The sequence below is a fragment of the Calonectris borealis genome, chromosome 23 (assembly GCF_964195595.1).
Source record: "Calonectris borealis chromosome 23, bCalBor7.hap1.2, whole genome shotgun sequence".
Lineage (NCBI taxonomy): Eukaryota > Metazoa > Chordata > Aves > Procellariiformes > Procellariidae > Calonectris > Calonectris borealis.
Window position 1 is genome coordinate 9,751,497 of NC_134334.1, and position 18,329 is coordinate 9,769,825.

At 41.1% G+C, this 18,329-nt stretch overlaps 2 protein-coding genes across 2 annotated transcripts; both read right to left on the bottom strand.

Annotated features, from left to right (window-relative positions):
* Nucleotides 1-9,085: 9,085 nt before the first annotated feature.
* CFAP107 (cilia and flagella associated protein 107) lies at nt 9,086-12,673 on the bottom strand. Its single transcript, XM_075171914.1, is given in 6 exon segments — nt 9,086-9,372; nt 9,999-10,176; nt 11,075-11,188; nt 12,191-12,291; nt 12,294-12,318; nt 12,659-12,673. Coding segments are annotated over 6 exon segments (720 nt in total).
* Nucleotides 12,674-12,745: 72 nt separating this feature from the next.
* On the bottom strand, nt 12,746-17,150 carry LOC142092277 (arylacetamide deacetylase-like 4). Its single transcript, XM_075172091.1, has 4 exons — nt 16,950-17,150; nt 14,711-14,927; nt 14,446-14,509; nt 12,746-13,766 (listed from the first exon to the last, which is right to left on the bottom strand). The coding sequence occupies exons 1-4, from the start codon at nt 17,115-17,117 to the stop codon at nt 12,992-12,994; spliced, it is 1,224 nt and encodes a 407-aa protein (XP_075028192.1). The 5' UTR covers nt 17,118-17,150; the 3' UTR covers nt 12,746-12,991.
* Nucleotides 17,151-18,329: the final 1,179 nt, after the last annotated feature.

The window sequence follows — 18,329 nt, forward strand, 5'->3', positions numbered from 1 at the left end:
AAATCTGCATGTCAATATTTATTTTATATAGGCAATCTGTTGTACTCCTGACATAGGAATTCCATCAAATATATGAAAATAAAGAAATAATTACTTGTTGTGGTTTAACCCCAGCCAGCAACTCAGCCCCACACAGCTGCTCACTCATACCCCCCCGTGGGATGGGGAAGAGAGTCAGAAGAGTAAAAGTGAGAAAACTCGTGGGTTGAGATAAAGAGAGTTTAATAGGCAAAGCAAAAGCCGCACACGCAAGCAAAGCAAAACAAGAAATTAATTCGCTACTTCCCATCGGCCGGCAGGTGTTCAGCCATCCCCAGGACAGCAGGGCTCCATCATGCGTAACGGTTACTTGGGAAGACAAACGCCATCACTCTGAACGTCCTCCCTTTTTCTTCCTCCAGCTTTATACGCTGAGCATGACGTCATATGGTATGGGATATCCCTTGGGTCAGTTGGGGTCAGCTGTCCCAGCTGTGCCCCCTCCCAACTCCTTGTGCACCCCCAGCCTGCTCGCTGGTGGGGTGGGGTGAGGAGCAGAAGAGGCCTTGACTGTGTGTAAGCACTGCTCAGCAGTAACAAAAACATCCCCGGGTTACCAGCACTGTCTTCAGCACAAATCCAGAACATAGCCCCATACTAGCTACTATGGAAAAAATTAACTCTATCCCAGTCAAAACCAGCACATTACTGTTGCAGAATTCTAAAGGGAAGACAATAATTAGCAATAATGGGTCTCCTTAAAATAGGCCTTAAAAACATCTGGAAGTTTGCTATGACTCAATATCTTTTATTGAAATAAAGGAGATAAAAATGTTATTTTAACTATGAAGCTGGCAAATTCTACCATTTTGATTCCACAGCAGTAATCTCTGTAAAAGATATGATTTAAAAGCTGCTATTTCTCACTGTCTGAAGCTAAACACACTTTTTTATTCTAACAAATCTGAATAAAATTAGAGCACTCTGAGTAAATTCACCCGGCCTCTGCGCCTGCTGTCTTAGCTTGAGGCAGAAGCAGATGACCGTGATCTCCAAGATTGTCAAACTAGCACCATAAGCCAAAGCTACGTTCACCTTAAAAAACCATGAACTTTATTCCAGCTTGGTAACAAGCTGGTCTGTTATTTCAGGGTTTTGGTGCCAGTGTTCAGTTTTTTAAAAGGCATTTTTGAAACCTCACAGGCATTTTTGACATTTTCCCATTAACGGGGTTGGTATTTGGGGGCTTGAGAGTGCTTTGTTTGTGTTGAGATTTAAACTTTTAATACCTTAGATCGGTCACCAGTTCACTGGAAGATGCTATTTTGATTTTCCTCATTAACAGCTCTGAAGAGAGGAGAAAAAAATTAGCACATTTCTCATTTCATATTAATTGGAACATATTTTTCCCTGTAGCAGTTTGCTGATTATGAGGCTTCAATACTGCTGACTGAGGTGGCTTTGCAAATAGTCCCTATAAATAGAAAATAAGAAGCTGTTTCTGTGAAATGACCAGCTGGAGAAAAGACCCATTAGTCGGGGAAACAGGTACAGACCAACAATCCTGCCTAACACTGATCATGTAAACACAGGCTGACAATGCTGTCTGAACAATCAAGCAGGACAGTTTGGTCTACGCTAACATTTTGTAGGGAGAACATTTAGTCGAGTGTTTAAAATATGGAAATAAGGTTCAAAATGCCTGTGCTGTTTCTCCAGCTCTCCTGCTGACTAGCTGCAGGCAAATCACCTTGCCTCCTTGTAATTTAATCACTGACAAAGGGCGGGTTTCCACCTGAAAACTGTGGGAGCAACATTTCTTGGATAAAGCAATGTCTTCAAAAATTACATCACGGAGTATGAAAGGTGAAAGTGGCCAGCGTGTAAATCACACAAATTTGTGTGACAATGCAAATTGTTCATGTTCAAACACTGCAGGTCATTTGGGGCTGGCTTGCATCAACGTTTTCTGTCTTCCACGTATCCTGTAATAAGTGCATTGACTATTTCCAGAAAAAAAATATTATTCACAAAGGAGAGCTACCTTGTCTATCAGCCATGTACCATTTAACAACTACCTGTGCCAAGGTCTGCTTTTTGTGTTGATTGCATAAAATCAAGCACAATTTACCTTTGACCCTGCTTTGACCTCGTTTCTACTGTGGTAGAAATAAAGAATAGTAACAATGGCACCTTTCATCTCCAGGGATTTCAAAACATTTGGAAAAGCTGCATCCTTGGAACAGAGATACGGCACTTGTTTAAGGAATATGTAGAAATTCCTTCCCGATAAGAAAGAGAGGGTACTCATTTCCCTCGAATCGAAGAGGGGCTCTAGGCCTCTAGGGAGTATACCAGATCTCAACCGCTGGCTGTCCTTTGGTTAGCACGCAGACTTTTGCACACCATGCTGTGAGCCTCAGTGCCCACAGATGGTCGGGGTGTCACGGATCAGAGGCCAGGAGACGGCTCCTCAAAAGCAACTGTTAGATGCCAGAGAACCCAAGGCACCATGGTGCAGTCTTCGGGGAGTACTAAAACACAGCAAATTCTGCCACCTGCTGCTTCCCTACACGTCTACATGTAAGCACTTATTTTCAGTGTAGACTAAGCCTTGGTCTGCTCTAACCCGGTTGAGATTTTACTGAGATTGTGTTTAGCAGTGGGATTGCTGCATTTAAGCCTAAAACACTCGAGAGGCTAGATTAAGTGGTTTGCTTTCAATATTTGTAAGTAACAGCAGTAATGAAAAGCGTCCATGCAGTGTTTAGTGATAAACGTGGTGAAGAATGTCCACACCTGTTTTACAAAAGCAAATACTTGCATTGTGCTAAGTATATATTTAAAAGTAAAATTATTGATAGCACAAAATGTCAGGAATATTGAGGGAGAGTTGGCTGTCCAGTGAGAGCACTGACATAACAAAAGGTCCTTTCAAAGCTCAAGCATTTGAGGGAACAGAAGAAAAATGCAGGCTTGACTATACAAACCAGTGGATTTTTCTAGCATTCCTCTAGCTATCTCAATAAATTAGAAAGCTGACTCTGTGGGCAGTTATCAGCAACCAGCATGTGCAAAGCCGTAGCTTCTGTATCACTGTAGGAATTCAAAATTGCTTTATTTTTAATTCTAAAAATCCAATATTTTCTCTTTATTGGCTGCTAGGCTGAGACACACAAGAAGCTTAGGCAATGCCTAGCCTCTAAGCGTCTTCTCCATAAGCACTTTTCTGTCTGGTATGAGTGTTCCCCACCTTGAGGTGAACTAGGGAGGACAAGGCTATAATCTTCTATGCCAGCTGAAGCTCTTAAAGTACTGATACAAAGGATGTTAGGGTTGCCATGGCAGAATGTAGTTGTTTGGAACTTAACGGAGACTTCGGTGGCATTCCTCTAGGGATCCTTAACTACCTCTCAGGCCAACCACTGTCAAGGACAACGGCTACCATCAGGTCAATGTTCTCTTTATGTATAGTGCTAACTAAATTTAGCGTTAAATCTGCTGTGAAAATTTACAGCTTGTAATATTTACCTGACAGGCATCCAGACCCTCTTGTTCAAATATATAGTTCCTTAAATTAGAGACAAAATATGTCATGAGGCAGCAGCCTAAATTACATATTTACACCACTGAAGCAGGTAAGTACATATTTATGTAGCCAATCCTGACTTCTTATTTTAAAAAAATGGACTGGCTTGTTCAATGTATTTTTAAAAATCCTGACAGAGTATTTAAACAATCCCAAGTTTGGGAGCTCTCTGGGCCAGGGGCTGTCTTTGTATTGTCTGTTTACAACTGAGTTCTGCACAATGAGGCTGGCGTCCTTAGGGGTTGTTGCAATTGAAAGAATAAAAATATGTGACAATAAAGAACAACTCCCTATAAAATGACTGTGCCTAGGGATTTTTTCCTTCTTAGCAAACATTATTGCCCCAAAACAACTAGTATATTATTTATATAACAATTTCCTTATGGGTCATTGTTGAATAAAACTGGGTCCTTCCATACCCAGAGTGAATGCCCCCATCACTGCAACTACAAAATTATTTCCTTTATACACTGTCAGGACAGAGTTCTTCTCTACACCAACTAGCCTAGGAGCTACCTCACAGTTACATATAGAAAAATATAATTCTGTTCTACAGCAGTTCTTCAATATCCCAGACTTACTCTTTTGTGAAGTAATTCCCACAAATAGCCTTTTGAACTTGTGTAGATTTTAAATCATACGAAAACAAGACAAAAAAAAAGAACCAAGGGCATGTCTTCATTAGAGACAGCTCATAGCACAAATCAGGTTCATGACATGCTGCTGCACTTTTGTTGCTTATAGCTAGTCTTGAAGACAAGTGGCTCCTTTGAAATGTGAATGTGGAGTATAGATTAAGTAAGATGTTTCTGCAAAGAATGCGTCACATTTTGGGAAGTTTATGCACTCTTTGTTCGGGTGAGTGAGCAGGGCCTAACCCTGCTTAATGGTTAACTTAGTCTTACTGAAAGCAGTGGGACTATGCCCCTACCTGGTCCTCTATGCCACTGTTAAGAACTGTGGGATACAGCACTTGTTTCAGGTATTTGCTTTGTTTGATGAAAATCTTGATGGGAGCTGTAGTTCCTGCTGATGTGTAATAGTATTTCTATGAGGAAAGCCACACTGTCTAGAAAAGAAGGACCACTTATGAATTCTTTTTAAAAGCTAGTAAATTAATTTTTTTCCTGAAGTGTTACAACCCCATATGGCAGTAAGATTATCAACATGGGTGTATTGCAAATGAAATCTGTTTAGACTGCTTAGACTTACAGGGAAAAAAAGAGTATCAATGGCATGGTTTTAAGATGGTGCCTTTTAAGAGCTGATCAGTTCAGCTCAGTTCAACAATAGTACAAAAATTTTAAAAAGGAAAAGGCTAGTTACTAATGGAAATGTGATGTTTTCATCACCGATATGAAAAATACGTGTTTAAATATACAACAAGCTTTGCCAGATATGTGTGCCTTGTGTAACTGCCATCAAAGAAAGCTTTTTTATATTCTTATGGGAGCAGGGTGAGTCTGGATCCCAGTCCCAGGAGCTATGTGTGCTTAAAGGTATGTTCAAAGAAATCAGTGCAGTGGAGTGTGCAGATTTGGAGAACAGGACTTGGCAGCCATTGTGTCCCTGTTAGGTAGCGCTCAGATTCAGACCAGTGAAGCTGGTTTACCAGTTAGCTGACTTGGATAGCTCTTTTTAAACACTTTCCAAAGAATGTTTATAACTTTCTGAAAGAGGCCTCCTGACCATGCAAACAACCTCTTGTCAACAGCCTGTTTCTTTTTTCCCTGAAACCCTGCCATTTAGTCTCTACGACCACCCTCACTTCACAGTTGGCATCCACAGTCCCCAATTATTGCAGAACTTGCCAGCCAGAATCAGTGTTCCTTGTCTGAGTTCCAACCCTGACTGAGATTCTCAGTCCAAAGAATCTATCTTCTTATTTATGCAGCTCATCTAGGCTGACATCAGTCTCCTTCAAGGCAGGAAATATGCTTGCTTTGAGATGTGCATCAATTCTAACTACCACTTTGTCTCTTTAATGTCACAGAAGTTCAAATATGAGGCTGATTTCATGCAATCGAGACTGTCTAGAATGTTTTCATAACAGAGAATTGTATCAAAACACCTATTTGCTCCATGAAAAATTGGAAAGACCAATTGCTCTTGCTTTCCAGTCACAAGTGACTACAAAGCCCTGAGACGAAAAAAGTTTCTCAAAAAAAGCTTGGATAAATCTGGCAAAATGTAGTCATTTGCATATTATAATGATCCCCAGCAGTCCCAAAGTGCTTGTTGTACATTAAAGAATTATGCCTTACAACATCAGTGTGTACCAGAATAAACATTACCTATTTACTTGTCTGATAGAAATGTACTTAACTTCTGAACTGGATCCATATTTCAGAGGTCTCCAAGTTCAAGAGTTTTTTACCACCAGGTCTGTATTTCAAGTTGATCTCTTTTCTTTATAAGGTTATGCTATTTTCATCATTAATATCTCCTCTTCCCGAGAAGTGTACATCTTTATAGTGCAACCCAGCATTTCTGTTGTACATTTTCGTTAGTTGGCTGCATTTTCTATTTACTAGTAAATGGATTTCTGAGTTATTGCAAATTTTTAAATGCTGAAATTTCAGATTTTCTCACCTCTTTTCCATGGCAGCTGTGAACATCTTAATTGTTTCAGTTTTTACCTGTTCTTGAAGCACAGGCAAAATGACCTCTGTTTTAGTGGTTTTATCTTGAAAAAAAGTCCTTGTAATTTCTGAAGATTCGAGGGAGTTGGGAAATGTATTTGTGTTAGACACAGCAAAGGTATTTATTATTAAAGGAATCTCTAGCACAGCAATATTGTAACTGATTAAACAGCATTGTTTGTCTCAGCAAGAATTAGTGTCTATAAACTATAGGTGTAGGTATCCTTCATTTTTATCTGCCATTCCTACTTCAACGCACTTCTGCCAAATGCAGTATAGTACTTGGAAAAAATTGTGTATATGCTTACCTCTACCTATTGGCAATAAAACAGATGTACAGGATCAGAACCTAGGACTATGACCTAAACAAAATGGTCAGCAAGAACATGTAAGTGAGGTATTCTTGGTGCAGCCATGTGTTTGCAGCATTGCTTTGAGCAATGGCTTGACCTTACAATTTTGGGGGGTTCTGTCTGGAATAATCTAGGTCAACTACATTTTGTAGGAAAAAAAGGGGGAAAAATCTTGATTATCAGTGCTATTCTGTTTGAAATTTCGTCTTGTAGAATATTTGAGCAACGTGTTTGAGATAAAGATACGTTCATTCAATTTTTGTTATTGGCTGGTTGGTGTTCGATTCCACCTTCAAGATCAAGATCAAGAGATGGAGAAGCAGCCTTGACTCTTTCTGTCATGAGTTCAACTTGAGGCTTGAGTCACCAAAAAGCTAGCCAGATATCTGTGATACATATTTAGTATTGCTGAAGTGGAAACAGCTAATCAGTTGAGCAGTTCAAAGCAGATATTTTGCTACCGGGTATTATTAATCACAACTGACACGTCTTGTAGAGTTGTGCATTTTTCTATTTAAGAAGCTCTCTATCAAAATGCATTTCATCCAGTTAGCTAGCATGCTTTGTTTGGTTCTTTTGGGTGTCGTAGTTGTATATTTTACTTGTAAATGGCTCAATAGTTGACCAGATTAGACATGTGCTTGGGGAGCCCTGCCCAGTCAGTTTACAGATTTGGAATGAATGTTTTCATACAAATTTCATAGGCGGTACTTGTGCATCTCAGTATTTCCCTGTACATCAAGCTGGTCATTTCTTTCCATATGTGAGCTTTGGTTTTAGAAGCACAGTAAATAATAACCATAAATGTTTCATTTACTATAAATATTTAATAATTATGAATGATTGATGACCAGATTTTTAAGCAAACTGGTAGAATTGCGTGAAATGAAGACTATCTTTGTATAATTGTCTAAGCTGTATTCTAAATATTATATGGGATTTGTTGTGCTATTAAGATGCATGCCTGATTGGTATTTTCATTAAAGATATTAGCACATGGGTAACAAACAGAAAAATACACTTTTTATAGTCATATTGGCAATAAAGTTAATCTGGATGGACTTCCTTGTAGATACAAGAATTTCTGTATCCGCCAATTTTCATTCCATTGTAAGGCATGCCTTCTTTATGGATTATTTTCAAGATGTTTTTTCAAGAGAATATGTTTTTTATAACACAGCACTAATAGCTGGCTGTGTTTCAGTGACTACTTTCACCTAATTTGCTTTCAATTTTTTCTAATTGCCTTTAATCTCCCTGGAGCTTTGAAGCAAAAAAAACCCCATATAATACTTATCTAATTATCAGGGCTCTTGCATCTCGAAAAGATTTCATTAACAATGCTGCTTTCTGATTCATGCAACCAGCTGAGGGTCTGCATACGTCTCCCGCAGACGTTTTTGGATGTCTCACAGATTAGTGAAGAATCACTTCGCCAATAGGTGCCACTGTTGCTCTACACGCACGTCTGAATCGTCAATGTCGTTCAGTTGAAAATCCAACCTTGAAAAAGCAAACCTGAATCACAGTGACTAAAATGTTGCAGAGGTAAAACTGTACAGACTATGGCCAGAGGGTTGTCGATGCCAAGACCAAGGTATATGCTTTATCTTGTTCCTAAAAATAATTGTATTATTGCTAATCTTGAGCAAAATTGATGAAGAGGTAAATATGCATTGCATTAATTCCAGATATATTTAATCTAAGCCTTTAACTGCTGCAAGTTTATTGTTGAGCCTCAGACCAATAGCAGCTGAACGTTGCAGATATCTCCTCTGGACCAAATGTGATTTAAATGCAGAAGTTGCACAGCAGTGCAATAAGAATTTGGACTTCTGTCAGCACTTTTTATGTAGGTCGTTCACATACTTTCTCAACTGAGTAAAGTATCAGGGTGACCTATCCTGCAGTATAAAGGCCACCTACAGCTATTTCTTCTAGATTTACTGTTTGGTAATGTAAGGTCAGCTAATGTAGTTCACTTTACAGCTTATCTACCATTAAGTGCCATTCAGTATGTAAAGCCAAGGGCAATCAAGGTCTGCTTGCTCACTGCATTGGGAGAAACTTTGCTTCACCTTGTCCATAGGTATGCAGCCATTTCATATGTTTACTTTATTCTTGGGTGTTTTCAGACATAGTATGGAATAACACAAGTTTCTTTTCTCCTCTTTCTTTAAAGAAATGTATAGCAAGCTGTGTAAAAATGAAAAAACAACCAAGGACAAAGCAGTTAAGAGATTTACATCCTTTCAGGTTCAATCCCACTCTGTTTTTTTTCTTACTGCAACTATTCATTGACTAGAAACCAACAGATGCAAATTTTGTTTTCAGTATTTAATATCTTCTGAAATATTCCCAGACATCTGCAGGTCAGAATGTAACCCAGCAACTTGTTCTAACTAGCAGACAGCCCTCCGCCTATATAACCTAATTCTCATTCCTTCCGCATGGAACAGATCACTCTTACGTACGTGAGCAATGAGCTATATTAAGTAGTACTTAAGATCACCCTAAGCAGTTTACATAGAGGCATCCCTTGCTTTTCTGTCGCTCACCAGTTGGCTGATGGCTTGCAGGTATTTCTGACCCCCTTCATAGTCCAGGATTCTACTAATGTTTTGGGGAAGATGTCCCTGGTTGGAAGGGAGGTCATGAGTTTTAGCTGGTTGTCTCAGTTGACAAGTAGCAAAAGCAGAAATTGGTGGGCTTTCATAGGAAATGGTGTAGATGCTGTTCATCACTCCAGCTTCTTTCTTGTGCCACTTTTTCATCAGGTGATCAAGAAGGCCATAGTTGGTGGGTGGTTCTGAGACAGAAAATGACTAAATGTTAGAAATGATAGAATTAAATTTTTAGTCCTGGTATTTTTACTCCACAGTTGTCATAGGGAATATTCGTACTATTTTGACAGCAGATTAAGGACAAAACAGATCTTTTTGTTCACAGGGCATGTGTGTCTGCCGTCTGGCTGGAAGTGAAAATCACTGTTAGATATCGATAGGACAGCAGTAATGGTATAAATGTAAGGAGTCCTGATTCTTCATAGTCTCTCTGGTAGATATTAAAAAAGTTAGCAGAGCTGTACATGTCACTTAAATTCAGAAACATAACAATACTCCATGAATTCTCCTCCTAGTTGTATCTCACAGCTCTCCTTGTTTTCAGCGGTGTCTTGCATTATTGCATAGGGGAGAGAAATCTATTCATTGACACTACCCTTCACTGCTTCCTGTGGTGATTAAGTATTGTTGTATGGGTAACATTTCCACTTTATCAATCAGAAGAATAAGCTACTGACTGGGTAAGAAAGTAGCCAAGATTCACCGCAAGATCCATTTTCAGAATTAAAACAGAAGGAGGTTCCTGGTTCTAAGTCTATATTGACCACTGGACCATGTTCCATCTGATTGAATTAATAATGCCAAAAACTACCAAGAATGGGGAAATCTGATTTCTGAGGAATCCAGGCAAACTTGCGTCCATTCCAGCTGCGGAGGGGAGGCAGTAGAGGGTTGTAACCATGTCTATTGTATTTATCGTCATACTCCGATACTAAATTTCGGCTTCTTGGTTCCTCATGATGGGTGAAGAAGTGCTTCATTGGCAGGCCCTGAAATGAGATGTACATGAAACCATGCCATTTATTTTTGTACATAGCATTCAGATGGCTTAGCATGCTTTTGAATCAGACTGTACTACCAGTGATATCACAAAATTTTGTCAGTACTTATATTACTTTTACTTATAATTTAATCCCTGAAAATAAGGGCATTTGCATTTCAAGCAAAGTAAGTTTCCAGTTAAATTAAGCAACTACATCTGTATGTCATGAGATCTGATTAGTCTGATTTCAACACATGCATCACGGATTTGCAGATACATTTAATAAGCCTGCAAATGAAAAGCTGATTGTCTTGTGCTGCTTAAGGGTTTCATTGTGCACTAGTGTTACATATACTACCTTCCAACTGTCTGTCAGGAGAGAATGATAAGAATATTGGAGGGTGGAGCGGCACTTTGGAGAAAGGGACATTCTAGCAGATGTTACTTGTGGGGAAAGTATTGGGTGAAATTGGGTGAAACAGTGAAAGATCTGGGACTCACTTAAGTGCAGTTCATTCCTATGAATCGGAGGTGTGCTGATGAATATAATCCTCTTTTACCAGCAAGCTTATATTATAGCCCACAGAATGTCCTGAAGACACAATACCCAGTCCTAGCTGGTAGTAACACGCTGATTTTCTTCAGCGTGCCCTACTCACCCTGCGAGGCAGAGACTGGGAAAAAAACAGAGAGTACCAAGACGTATGTGCCATTTGTCTACCTCTGAAAGGCATCCTACTTTGATCTAACATACGAGGGAGCTCTGGATCCTGTAAACTGCAGTGCCTTCTTTTACACATATAGTTGTTTAAGGATATAAAGTATGATTTAAGTATTAGGCAAAGGTCATCGCTGTTTGGAATGTTGGCACACACAGCCCTACATTTGAAATTTCTTTTACTTACCTCGAATTTCTCCATCATGGCTTTCCTTAGTGTTTGGTCTGGTTTGTGATCTCGGAAGCAAATGAAGTCTGTTCTGTATATGCTGCTGCCGAGTTTCTCAGTATCTTTTACAAGCTGGAGAGACATACAACACTCAGTATAGCTAAGGCAATCTGATAATTACAGAAGCTCTATTCCAGTGCTGCTTTCTTCATCTGTGCATTTAAAAAGCACTTATTTGGAAAGAAGTCTGTGCTATGAACTTTTTCTCAGATGGTAAAGTCAGCTGGTATAATCAGCCATTGTAAAATTCTGGATTGATTCCTTGGTGTAAATATAAGATACTGTACAGCCCTTGAAAAATTATTCATGGTTTGATGTTAAATACTTTCACCTGCCATGTGAACCAGCATCTGAAAAGGACGAATGAACCCTTTTTTTTTTGTCCCTTTATTCGTATTTCTGCAGGCCAGTCTCTGCAATATAGTCCAGCATTTTGCTCCAGCAAAAAAAAAAAAATCTAAAGGAAGTAATTTTAGCAGAGTCAGGAGGATTTGCCCTAACAGCTCCAATATTGAATCTAACTGGCATGTTTTGACAAAGTTAAATGTCTAATGATAAAATTTTGCTCAGCTCTTAAGTAGGGCAATCTATAGAGCAGCTCTGCTAGCAAAGATGCTCTTGTTCATACAAGCAAATGATATCCAAATTATTACTGATACAAGTAATAATAAGTATTAACTTATGGAAGGGTTAATGAAGCCTCTCTTGTATAATGTTGGTATGTATTGTTAAGTTGTATATATTGTTGTTGTTTAGTTGTATGTAAGTTGTATAGCAGTCTGAAGTGATTGCCATAAAAAGTGCTACAGCATTTTTAATTGGCTAATATTATGTCCAGTGTGAACCACACAATATAACCCATGCTCAGGGATTGCTTCTGTCCTGGCTTAGAGAGAAGAATGGCAGATCATAAACAAAATTAATTAATGTAGGTCAAGCAAGATGCTTATCCTTTTCTATTACTCTTCTGAGATGAGCCTGGACTCTAGCTTACCACTGCAGTAGTATACTACCTCCACAGCATTGCTTCTGACCCACTCTATTCCTGCTCTCACACTTCCTTCCTGATCTTACCCTTTTCCGCTCCTCCAGCCAGTTTCCAATGAGAACTTTAGCGGAGTATTTGGGTTCAATTTTCCACCAATCCTGTCCATCTTTTTGCGATGCAGTCATATTTGTCTCACCAGCGCTACCCTCCCTGGCTGTTGGAACTATCCTTCAAGTTATGTGGGTGAAAGATTACTCAGTAGTCCAGTGCTAAAACTAGGGCAGAAAGGGGCTCCACTTCTGCCTGCCTGTGTGCTGAGAAACATGGGTGATGTGTGGGACTGCTCGGCCGTAGAACCATTTGTGTTTGCTGTCCCCACGGTGACTGTCGTTCCAGTAACCACATGCTAGGCTGCATCATATTTACCATTGAGCAAAACAGTGGCTCCTAACCCACCAGAGTCAACTGGGTTTTTTTCTCTAATATAGAGTTCAGAATCAGAGCACAGTGTGTGTCTCAAAACGTTGTGATGTAAGTAACATACTCCTCTATACCAACACACCACACATACCGGCACGACACTCAGCCCCTCCTCATAGACAGACACATTTTATTTTAAACAAGTGGGACAAACCAGAATGTCCATTCAAAATAATGTTGTTCTTTATTAACATAGCTAAAGATAAGGACTTGCAGCCTGGTACAAGCTTGTATAAGGTTTGCATATTTCATGTTCCAACTAGTAGCTGGAATGAGGTTCTGATGAGCCTTGTTTTAATTTTTAATGGCTGCCCTTGATTGACTACTCATCATCTGATATTAAATATCCTAAAAAGATATTTTCCTACGTTGAGGCATGAACAGACTCGTGGAATCTAAGATGTTTACTATAAGCTTTTTAGGAAGTTAACAACGCTGTCCAATCCCCTTTTCCCAGCTGGAAATGAGAAACCGCAATAATCATATAGGCTTATGATTCCATGGAATCCATCCTCAAGGTGGAACCAGGTGACTCGAACACCGTTGTCTTCCAATCTCTTCTTGTAAAGCAAGCCGTCGTCTCTTAGCACATCATACTCGCAAGTCAAGATGAAAGACTCAGGCAGCTGGTGAATAATAGCATCTTCGGCTAACAGTGGACACAGGTTGGGCTCACAGAATCTTTTCACTGTCTCATAAACTTCAGCTATAAAATCAGTGGGCCTAAGTGGCTTCACACCTCGGACCTTAAATTTTTCAGGGATGTTATCTGGACTCACCCACTTCCTGTACTTCAGCCTCATATCTGGAGGAATATGAGAGCCCTCCAAGACCTCTTGCATATGCAATGCATCCCCATTTAGGTACTGCAAAGCAAAGAAAGCAGCACGTTCTCGGAATAAGAGAGGGACTCCCCGATTCTGCTGATAGGATGGTAAATTGAAGTCCAGTGCCTGAAGGCCTGGGTAGATCAAGATCTGAGCACGTAGTTTGGGGAGGTCGGATCTACTTGCAAGGGTCTGGCTAACAGCAGCTGCTAGATTGCCCCCAGCACTGTCCCCGCAGACAATTACATTGGCAGGATCCACGCCGTAGTGCTCTATATTCTTCATAAAGTGTATGGTAGCATTAAGACAGTCTTCATACGCAGCAGGGTATTTGTGTTCAGGAGCTAAACGATACCTAATATGCAGAAAGACACAAGTATAAGAGAAGGAGATATCACTACTATTGATCAGGAAATGCTATCCTATGCTGTCTTCAAGCCCTATCATTTTGGAGTGGTTTTCCTCCAGGTCAGGATATTCCTCCTAAGCAGGCATTCCTGTTAGTGATTGCAGATAAGCTGTAAATCGTGTATTCAATCACAAGGACTCAGTAAAGTAGGATTGTCTTCTGATTGAGTCTGACTGAGACTTGGTACATTTCTTAGTCATGCTGAAAACTCCCTGTGTATTCTTGACAAGATAATTTAATAATTTTGTGCCTCTGCTTCCTATGTGTAAAATGGGAGTAATACAGTGTGATTATTCTCTCTTTTTCTATAAATCACAGTTGTTTGGAGCATCTTATTACATGTTCATATGTTCAGGAGGACTTTTTTTACCTAAGTTTTTGATTGGCTTTCATAGATTTTCTTAGTGTGCCAAATATTTCCATTTGGGTCTTTTCTGAGTATATCAGGCCATGAACAGTTACGAGCTATGAAATCTCCGATATCATTATTTGTCTCTTTATGGACTTCACTGAATTCTATAGAAATTTCTCTGCAAAAAAGAACATTTCCAAAACCAGTGCAGCTCTGCTATGGCACCACACAACAATAATCTCCAAACAATAGAACTGGGTAGGGTTCACTTACTGAACAGATACAACTACCGATTCACTTTCTCTGGATATGTAGCGGCATACTTTTTCATAGGTATCTGGAAAAGAAATATTTTAATTAGTGCTTTGCTATTGCCCTAATCTTTGAGACAGCTAGGGAATGTTCATTCCAGAAAGGCATGTATTTGCCTTCAGACTTCCTCTCAAATCACATGCTGAAACCTCCTTTTATGTCAATTTTATAAAAACATGAGAATGTTCTTTCTACATTACTATAATTCCTCCAGCAAATATCTTACCAAGACTTCCAAATACCCAGCCTCCTCCATGAAAGAAGATGATACCTCTCCTTCGCCCATCAGAGGTAGCTTTAGGCTGATAAACCCTCACAGGTACTTTGTTAAACTCAAGATCCTGGATAAAGAGCTTTGGATCCAACCCTAGTTTCCGTCCCTGTCGCACGTATCGGCCAAAAGTGATTTGACTGCAAAGTCCAGTCTTCTCCAAAATCTTTCCCTGTTAAAAGTAAAAGAAATTAAGGCTTCTTTTAAAGTCCTGAGTTAGCCAAGGTATAAAAACTCTGCATCATACTTACATTGAACTGTATTTGAGGGAAATTTTAAAGCAGCACAGAGCTTACCAAAAAAAAAAAAAAGTGGTAATGTTGTAAAATATGAATACACTATAAGAACATATAATAATAACAGCACAAGAAGTTAGAATAACTACTGTGAGGACTCTTCACAGAAGGAGGATAATGGCCATGCAAGCAGCTCCCAAACACTCTCTAAATGGCTTTCTGTATACTAAGTACTGATAGGAGAGTTCATTCTAATAAGTTGTTTAGTCCTTGGTTTTTGCCCTAATAAACCCATGGAAAACAGTGAGGAAAAGTAACTCCACAGTTGGTTTTCTTGATAGGAAAGCCCAGTCCTAAGAAAGTGAGAGATCCCAGGACAGAGTCAGAAAACAGTATTTGTTTTAAGTTTGCCTAGATCAGTTTTACCAAAAAGAAGTTCTACCTTTTATCATACCAGCTGGAACCTGAAAAAACAGATTGAAAAATCTAGGCTTCACATACAGCAATTTGATCCCTGTTGTCTGATAAAAATAAAGCTCTCTGATTCGAGAAAAACAATTTTCCCAAGCTCTTACATCCTACAGACTGTAAAAAATTTACTTCCATTACTCAAATCCAGTGTCATTCTAATATCACATCAGAAATTTTATATAGGCCATCCAAATTGGCTGTCTTGGAGTATACATTTTAATTGCCAGTATTGTCCTGCACACCTTTGTGCTCATTCTTGATTCATTTATACTTGATAACAACAACAAAATGTCGTATAGAGAAACAGCAATAAAAGCTTTAATAGTTCTTCATTGCATAAAGTAATATTCCTGAATTAGACCATAAAACTCAGTGAATTTGCAAATTTTAAGTGCTGAGTGGTGTTGTGCAAGTTAGTTATTGCTTTTCATTTGCACAACAGATTTACTGAGCAAAATCAAGAAGCTTCCTTTCCCAGTGCTCTTGCAATGATCTTGCAAGCTAGAATATAAATCTGATGTAATAAGTGAACAAACAAGAAGTTGGGAACCAAATTAATTAATGGAATCAAACAAATAAACTGTTACAGTTCAGTTACTAAATAAGATCCCAGTTTTAAATGCCTAATGAGAGTCTGTCTTTATCCATGCCCTTGTTGTCACCTGCTAGTGGGATTCAGGAGAGCTGGGTAGCTTTGTCAGTAAACTTCAAGAGCATGTAAACGGTGTAAGAAACAGTGTGGAGGAAAACAAGGTCTGTGTGATAGCAAAGGCGATGTTGTGGCTAAAGGAGCGAAGAAGAAAATTGAAGATTTAACAAAATTAAAGGTACAGCAAGTGACAGAGGAAGAGTTTAGCAGAGCTTTAATGCCGTTTATGCAATGCTGTAAAAGGGAGCCCAGGGATTAAGTAAAGCAGCCCTAACCGGATTTTGTACCATAAATGTCAGCCGTGGCAGGAGCAGTTGAAGGGCTGTAGTTTTCCTTGTGCAAGGTGACTTCGCCTAATGCTGAGAGCAGTTATCAGACAAAACACCAGCTCAGCTCTGAATTCGAGACTTAAATCAACACCGCCGTTTGGCAATCTCTGCTAACAAGCCCCAGCGTGCTACTTCTGAACGTGAAATGGGTTTTGCCCATGACATGAGCGCGTCCCGACTGAGGGTGCTCCTCCGCAGCACTCTCTGCATGATGTGGAGCCGCAAGCATCACATGAGGGCGGCAGGGGCATGCGGTTCGTAATACAGGCTCCTTTTTTATTTGCTTCCCAGCGCAGTCCGTGGGCCGGGGCTTGCCCGGGCCGCCCCGGATTTCGTGTAACCCGCTGGCGGGCGGCGGCTGCCAACCTGCGCCGCGGGGGACCCTGGCCCGGGCGGCTGCGGCGGGGCGCGGACCTGCGAAACCCTGTAGCCCCCCCCGGCTCGGGTGGAAACCGTCCCCCGCCCCTCGAAACGATAAGCGCGGCGGCGGGGCGGAGGGCGCGACTCACCAGGGCCGCCGTGCTGAGAAGGACAGCCAGGACCAGGCGCAGCTTGGCGGGCTGATTCACCCCGGGCGGGATGTCGTAGCTGGGGAGGCCGAGGAGGACCGTGGCCAGCGCCACCGCCAGCGCCGCCAGGGGCAGGAGCAGCAGCAGCAGCGCGGGCAGCAGCGCCATGGCCCGGCGGCGGCCCCGCGGGGCTCCCCGGCCCGCGGCGGGGCCCGGCAGCGGCCGCCCGCCCCCCTCCGCGCCGCGACCGCGGCCCGGGCCGGCGGCGTCACGGGCCGTTTGTGACAGCTCTGCAAAGCCGCCGCCAGGGTCATGGTGCGGGCGGCCAGCGAGCACCGGGGGGAGGCCGCGCTGCCGGCTTGAGGCGCGCTGTAATCTCGGTTCAAGGAGGCAGTGCGTGACCCGTGCGCGCAGCATCAGGGGCGCTCGGTGAAGGCGCCCATCGCCGCGTCCTGCGGAGAGGTTGAAGTTCAGGCTTTGTGGCTGGTACTGCCGTTTCAAAAGAGCCGGAAAATCTGCAGCGCCAGTGGGTTGCAGGGCACCTGCGTTCCTGACGGATTCATCTTCAAATCGGCGGGAGTATGTCGTTTGTAAATTTAGGGATTCTTTGTCTAAAGGCAGCCTGCAGGAGGCTAAAGGAAGGGCTGCCTTTGCACTGTGAAATCTAAATGGAAGACAGCATTTGTTTTTGTATAAATTTCTGATTTCGTCAGTCTTGGGATTTTTTTTCCTTAGGATTTTCATTTTCTCAGTATTACTATTTTGAGTGTGCTCACCACTGTGTTTCCTTGCTTTCATCAACAGGTTATAATGAAGCATCACGCCACGGAATACAGTGCCTTGTCCTGTAAAGAAAACTCAAAACGTGGAGAAACATCAGCACAAATTCTAAAAAATTATGCTGGGGAACCACTCTCTGAAAGAGCATGAAAACGTTTTGGTTCATATTTTCTCTCTCTTTAAGCTAAACCTTCCAGTATACACAGATCAAGAGCCCAGTTCACTGATCTTTACTGTCTTTCTAAAACCTGACGTAAGTGTTCCCTCTCAACCAGTATCTCTTGCCCTGAGCTTCAGGGGGCATAGTGGAGACATCCCAAAATTAAGTAGGAATTTGTAGAGCTACAGTTATTTCAAAGTCGGGACAGCCCTTACTTGCCTCCAGCAAGGTGTCCCCAATTAACTCAGGCTTCCTACTGCTGCTCTTGCAGGAGGGGTTCTGCCATGCCCACTGAATATACGTTGAATCTCCTCACCGAGACCTTGATCTCTGCCTGTTTTTCCAGAGCTTTCCTCTAACCCTTCCCTCCTTCCCTTACTATGTACCTAACTTGTACTTCTTACCTAAATAAAATAAAGTCATGCTTTGGAGCTTATCAG

Bases quoted from the DNA above. Each gene is read 5' to 3' on its own strand.
- LOC142092277 (XM_075172091.1), bottom strand. From the start codon at position 17,117: ATGGCGCTGCTGCCCGCGCTGCTGCTGCTGCTCCTGCCCCTGGCGGCG. The intron at 14,928-16,949 runs GTGAGTCGCGCC...TACTTTTAACAG, and splicing joins TTCTCAGCACGGCGGCCCTG to GGAAAGATTTTGGAGAAGAC. The intron at 14,510-14,710 runs GTAAGATATTTG...TTTCTTTTCCAG, and splicing joins CTGGGTATTTGGAAGTCTTG to ATACCTATGAAAAAGTATGC.